The 7,136-nt window shown below is 38.7% G+C and overlaps 1 protein-coding gene across 2 annotated transcripts in view; it reads left to right on the top strand.

Moving 5' to 3' along the window:
• The window catches only part of ADK (adenosine kinase), a 555,845-nt gene that overhangs the window by 60,586 nt on the left and 488,123 nt on the right, over positions 1 to 7,136 (top strand). For both annotated transcript variants that reach the window (XM_004383208.2, XM_004383209.3), the window contains exon 2: positions 1,615 to 1,689. In XM_004383208.2, the coding sequence (XP_004383265.1) occupies positions 1,615 to 1,689 (75 nt within the window). The remainder of the gene's footprint in view (positions 1 to 1,614; positions 1,690 to 7,136) is intronic.

Genomic DNA, 7,136 nt, shown 5'->3' with positions numbered 1-7,136 from the left:
TGTTGTCTCCGAGCCATCAATAAGTTATTATAATTTTATTTTGTATTTGTTTAGTGTGTCCTAGCTTCGTGTTTTGTTTTGTTTTGATATGCCCCAAGAGGCTGCTCATGTGCGCTAGTTTGATCATGGGTGCCTTTGAAGCTCTAATGTCCTGTCACCAGGTAGTTAGTTCTGTAACTAAGTATGTGCACACAGGAATACGTTAAATTTTCCTATACAGATTCAGCTCATGTGTCCTGGCAGTCGGTCACCAAGTGTGTGGAGCAGACTCTCACCTACAGTCTTAGAGAGGCGTGGGTGATTGGTGCAGGCATAGGTATCTGGCTGCAGTAGGGGGTCATGCGCTGAGCAAGGCAGGGGGCTGACGTCTGCCCCTGAGTGTCTGAAAGGAAACCGCATCCCTATTCCCTAGAACAAGTAGGTAGGTGAGTTTTGCAGCTGGACTATGAGCACCCTAGTCTGTTGACTGTAAAGACTTGGGGGCACCACTTATTCTTGGACCCCTGTAGCAGGTGTATAGGTGGCATCAGTGCAGCCACCAGTCCTCAAGCCCCTGCTGCAGACCAGTAAAGGTGTCTGCTTAAAGGGCAGGACTGTGTCAGGCATCACAAATCTGCCACTTCACAGCTGAAATAGTTGAAGTTAGACTTCAGGTGTTTACCCTGTTGTACTGTGGTAGTGAAGGCTTACGCTGTTGAGATAGGTCCACACAAGTCTATACCGAGGTGGAAGGCACTCAAAGTCTGCGGACCCCTTATGCTTGTGCCTAGCAAAGGAGCTGTGCCAACTCTGAGTTCCTGGCTTAGGGGAGCCAGTAGCTTATTTTTTCCTATTTGTTAATTTGTTCCCTCTCCAAGGCCAGGAGAATGGATCAGGGTGCCTTATGGGATCTACTTCTGGCCCAGGGGACTCAGAGACTTCGGAAGCTGGTGGACCGGTGCAGAGCTTGGAGGGAGGAAGTAAAAGGGAGAGAAGTTTTTCCCAAATGGGCTTTTTTTTTTTAAATCCTCACGAAAGGCCACATGCATGTACTTATCTTTAGCCACTTGGGAGCTGCTTTTCACTGGTTCAGAGTGTCCAAGCAGAATCTCTGCTGCCGGATCTCTCTCGATGTGGAAACTGCCTTCTGAGTGCGCATGGAGCTGTATGCCTGCTTCACCGTGCACCCCGAGCCAGTTGGGGCTGAAGAGCTGTGGGTCCAGCTGAGTCTGGTCTGGCACTCCTCGCTTCTCCTGAGCTGTCTCCCTCTCTTCCCGCCACTCAGTCTGATTCCTCAACTTTGCCTTGTTCAGGGCTCCTAGATATTCATATACAATCAAATCACTTGTTTTTCCAGGTCTTTGTTCTAAGAGGGGTATAGGAAGCCGTCTGACTACTCTGCCATCTTGGACCTGCCTCCCTTAAATATCATCCTCTTTTCTAAATGATTTTGCCTGCCTCTAAAATGCTGTTCTATATCTAATAGGCAGATGAAAGATTTAATAAACTAGCAAGTTAGGTTTAAGTTCAAAACGAAGTGAAGATACTTATTTTTATGTTATATGTGTGCATTTTTTACATCAACTTACTTTCAGAAGTCTTTCTAACTTGTTCTTGTATTTTGTCTTTTTTTAGTGAAAATGTTCTCTTTGGATTGGGAAATCCTCTTCTTGACATCTCTGCTGTGGTGGACAAGGATTTCCTTGATAAGTAAGTATTAGACTCTTCATACATACTATACGAAACTTATATCTGAAGGAAAACTGATGAAAGTTTTATAATTGAATTTATTTTCTAACACCTTGAATTGGAGGAAAATTTCAGGAAATTTAAATCTATTAATAACAAGTACACTATTGTTCTTTATTGAGTAATTGACAACTTTCTTTGGGAAAACATGGGTACATTTGTTCATTTATACTGCTGTTTTCACTTAAAATATAATTTGTATTCTTTGGAAAGAGGAAGGAGTATATATGATTTACCTAATGATTTAGTGCCCCAAAATTTAAATTACTGTCATTGAACTATATCTATAATGGTGCTATAACATAAATGGAAGAAGAAATAAAGAGGCTTAGAGAGGACAAGAAAATATGCAGGACATAATTCAAAAACCAAGAGTCTCCTCTCTTTCCCCTTTAGTAGTAATTTTACACATTGTTAACCTAGCTGAGAAATCAGTTTTGTATTTATTTACCTAGCTGTATAACTCCATTTGCCACGTGGAAAAAATTAAGTAATCAAAAAGGATTAATGATGAAAAAGCAATATACCCCTCCCCTCAAATGCACCCAAGTTCTATGCCCTAGGGGCAACCATTTTTTTTATTATTGAGGTAAAAGTCACATATCATAAAATTCACCCATTTTAACTGTTTTAAAGTATACAGTTGAGTAACTTCCAGTATGTTCAACCATCACCACTATCTAATTCCAGAACATTTTCATCACCCCCACCCCCCGTCCCCATCAAGCAGTCATTCCTCATCCTCTCCCTATCCTCATCTCCCATCTCCTGAGAACCACTAGTGTGCCTTCTGTCTCTATTGATTTACCTATTCTGGATGTTTCATATAAATGGAATCATACAATATATGATTTGTTTTAGCATAATGTTTTCAAGGTACATTCATGTCATAGCATGTATCAGTACTTCATTCCTTTTTATGGCTGAATAATATTCCTTTGTATGTACAGACCACATTTTATTTATCTATTATCAGTTGGTGGACACTTAGGTTATTTCCACTTTTTTGGCTTTTGTGAATAATGCTGCAGTGAACATTTGTGTACAAGTTTTTGTTTGAACAACTATTTTCAGCTGTATACTTAGGAGTGGAATTGCTGGTGATATGATAATTCTATGTTCAACTTTTTGAGAAGCTACCAAACTTTTTCGCAGTGGCTGCACTATTTTATATTCCCACCAGCAGTGCTTGAGAGTTCCAATTTTTCCACATCCTTGACAACACTTGTTATTTTCCATTTTTCTGATAATGCCCATCCTAGTGGGTGTAAAGTAGTACCTCACTGTGGTTTTGATTTGTAATTTCCTAATGACTAATGGTGTTGAGAATCTTCATGTGTTTCTTGGGTATGTATATATCTTTTTTGGAGAAATGTTTGGATACAAATTTTTGAAATATACTTTGCCAGTCACAGAAAATACTCCTGCAGTCAATTAGGTTATAGATTTTAGTTCTTCTGGTTCCCTTGTACCTTTAAATAATATTATATATTTAAATTTTTTGTTTCATCAATTTTCAGTAGAATTCCTTGACCTCTCATTACATAGTATGAAGCTACCAGTGCCCTATTCCCTCTGCTACTTCTTTCTTCTTTCTTTCTAATTTCTATTTTTTTTTATATTATTAACGTTGATGTGTTTTCATTCTGTTACTTGCTATAATTAAGTCTTCCCAACTTTGAATCAACTTGGTATTGAAAGTTGAGAATCACTTGTCCACATTTACACTATTACTACTCTATGTATTACTCACTGCAGAATTAAGTAGTGTATGAGAAATGTAGAACCGGTTTAACATTTGGAATGTAATCAGAGCAATTCACTTTATTAACAAACTAAAAAAATAAAATAAGTAAACATATAATCATCTCAATAGGTGTGGAAAAATCTTTGGCAAAATTCAATACCTATGCCTGGTAAAAACTCACAGAAAACTAGGAATAGGAGAGAACTTCCCTAACTTCATAAGGGGTAGGAGTGGTTTGCAATTGGCTGCTAACCTAAAGGTTGGTGATTTGAACCCCATCAGCAGCTCTGTGGAAGAAAAGGCCTGGCAATCTGCTTCCCTAAAGATTGTAACCAATAAAACTATGGAGCAGTTCTACTCACACATTGGGTTGCTATGAGTTGGCTGACTCAAGGCAGCTAACAACATGTGAAAGCCTACTGATGAATCATTCTTAAGGATAGAAGACTGAATTTTTTTTTCTAAGATCAGGAAAAATTCAAGGATGTCTGCTCTCATCACTTCTATTCAAAATGTATACAATGTTACTGGAGGTTCTAGTCAGTGTGGTTAAGCAAGAAAAAGAAATAAAAGGCACCCAGATTGCAAAGAAAGAAAGAAAGCTGTCTTTATTTCCAAGGGAGCCCTGGTGGCATAGTGGTTAAGAGCTCGACTGCTAACCAGAGGTTGGCAGTTTGAATTTACCAGCTGCTCCTTGGAAACCCTATGGGGCAGTTCTACTCTGTCCTATAGGGTTGCTATGTGTCGGAATTGACTTGACATCAACAGGTTTGGTTTATTTCCAGAAGACATGATCGTCTATGTAGAATATCTAATGAAATCTACAAAAAAGCCACTAAACAAACAACTTTAGCAAGGTTATAGAGTATAAAATGAGTATAGGAAAATCATTTGTACCTCTAGGAACAAATACATTTTTGCTTCCTGTCCCCATGAACCTGCAGTCTACTGATCTAGAGATCTTAGTTCCAAAGGAAAGAATGCTTCTACCAGGAGACACAACAAAGATTCCGTTGACCTGGAAGTTAAAAATGCCATCTGGCTGGCTGCTTTGGGTTCCTCATGCCTCTGAGTTAACAGGCAAAGAAGCAAGCTACTATACTGGCTGGTATAATTGATCCTGACTTACAAAGAGGAAACTGTACTTTTATTACACAATGGAGGTAAGGAAGAATATGTCTGGAATATAGGACATCCTTTAGGATATCTCTTAGTACTACCATGCCCTGTGATTTAAGTCAATGGAAAACTACAACTCAATTCAGGCAGGACTGCTAATGACCCAGACCCTTCAATTTTGAGTTCTCAAAACTAAACCAAAGATCCACGACTAGCTGAGGTATTTGTTGAGGGCCAAAGGAATATGGAACAGGTTGTGGAAGAAGGTAGTTAGAAATACCAGCTATGACCACGTACAACCAGTTTGACCAGTTGCAGAAATGAGTATTTCTTCCGTATTTTGTTATGAATATGTGTGCATGTGTAAACCAAATATCTTTGTTTCCTCCCCTCTTATCCTGTTACTTATCATAAAACAAGGTGTATTAACTCTGCATCCTCTCTGGAAAAGGGGTTTGTTATTTTCGGTTGTATACAGGTTAGCGGTATCAAGTTAGGTGAAAATATGACTTTGTTGTCTTTATTTGGAGAGTATGTGTGATTTAAGGAGATGTGTACAGTTGCCAAGTTGACAAGGGATGACTGTGATTTTTAATTTTATGTGTTAATTTGGCTAGGCTATTGTGCTGAGTTGTTTGGTCAAACACTAGTCTGTTTGCTGTTATGAAGTAGTAACGTGTGATTAAATCAGTTGACCTTAAGCAAAGCAGGTTACTTTCCATAATGTGAGTGGGCCTCAGCCAATTAGTTGAAAGTCTTAGAAGCAAAAAGGGAGTTACTCTAGGATGTGTTCTGTCTTCAGATCATAAATAGACATTTTGCCAGAACTTCCTCACTCTTCACTCTCTCCCTGTTGAATCCTGACCTATGGATTTTGAGACACAGGCCTGCAGGAATCTCTAGTTTGTCACCTGACCTATGGATTTTGAAACATAAAACTGCAGGAATCTCCAGCTTGTCTCCTGACTTCAGATTTTGGACTTGCTAGCCCCCTGACAAGGAGCCCTGGTGGTGCAGTTGTTAAGCGTTTGGCTGCTAACTGAAAGGTTGGTGGTTCGAACCCACCAGTGGCTCTGCAGGAGAAAAGACCTGGCAGTCTGCTCCTGTAAAGATTTCAGCCTAGGAAACCCTATGGGGCAGTTCTACTCTGTCCTATAAGGTTGCTATGAGTTGGAATCGTCTCAGTGGCACACCACAATAACAACCACCCCCTTCCCCCATCACATGAATCAATTCTTTAAAATAAATCTCCCTCTCACTGGCTCTGTTTCTCTGGAGAACCCTGACTAAGACAATAACATAGGAGAAGATCTTTTTGACTTTGGATTATGCAAAGATTTCTTATATATAACACCAGAAGCCTTCCATAAAAGAAAAAAAAAAATCATGAATTGGACTTCACCAATTAAAATCTGCTGTTGGAAAGACACTGTGAAGAGAATGAGAAGAGAAGCCACAGTTGGGAGAAAATCTCTGCAAAGCATATAGTCTGATAAAGGACTTGCATTCAGAATATGTAAGGAGCTCTCAAAACTCAATAATAAGAAAAGAAACAACCCAATGAAAAAAATGGGCCAAAGATTTGAATATTTGCCAAAATATATGGATGGCAAATAAACACATGAAAAGATACTCTACGTATGTAGTCATTAAAAACCAAAACAAACCAAACCTGTTGCTGCCGAGTCGATTCCGAGTCATAGCAACCCTATAGGACAGAGTAGAACTGCCCCATGGAGTTTCCAAGGAGCACCTGGTGGATTCAAACTGCTAACCTTTTGGTTAGCAGCCATAGTACTTAACCACTACACTACCAGGGTTTCCGATTTAGTCATTAGGGAAATGGAAATTAAAACCACAATGAGATGCCACTAAAGATCTTTTAGATTGGCTAAAATTTAAAAACTGAGGCTATCAAATGTTTGCCAAGATGTGGAAGAACTGGAACTTTGTGCTTATGGGAGTGTAAAATGGATACAACCAGTTTGACAGTTTCTTTTAAAAAAAACATGTATCTATTATTTGCTCCAGTCACTCCACTCTTAGGTATTTACCCAAGATAAATGAAAGCATATGTCCATACAAAGACTTGTATGAATGTCAGTGGTAGTTTTTTTTTTTTAACTGTAAAAATATATAACAGCATTTGACAGTTCAACGTTTTTTAGATGTACAATTTAGTGATATCAATTACATTAATCATGTTATACAAGCACCACCTGTAGTCATTGACAGATTTTTTTTTTTTTTTCCATCACTGTAAACACTCAGTAAACAAAAAGGTAGCTTTGTTTTTAACAGCCCAAAGCTAGAAACAACCCAAGTGCCCATCAACAGGTGAATGGTGAAACAAATTGTTTACCGATACCACTAGTTAGCAATAAAAAAGGAATGAAGTATTGATTGGATGAAACTCACAATCATTGTGTTGCATGAAAGAGGCCAGACAACAAAACGTAGTGTATACTGTATGATTCCATTTATATGAAATTATAGAAAATTCAAATTAATCCATAGTGACAGACAGTAGATCATTGGCTAC

This window comes from Trichechus manatus, unplaced genomic scaffold (assembly GCF_000243295.1).
Source record: "Trichechus manatus latirostris isolate Lorelei unplaced genomic scaffold, TriManLat1.0 scaffold00106, whole genome shotgun sequence".
In the NCBI taxonomy this organism is placed as follows: domain Eukaryota; kingdom Metazoa; phylum Chordata; class Mammalia; order Sirenia; family Trichechidae; genus Trichechus; species Trichechus manatus.
This window is presented reverse-complemented; position numbering and strand designations above follow the sequence as displayed.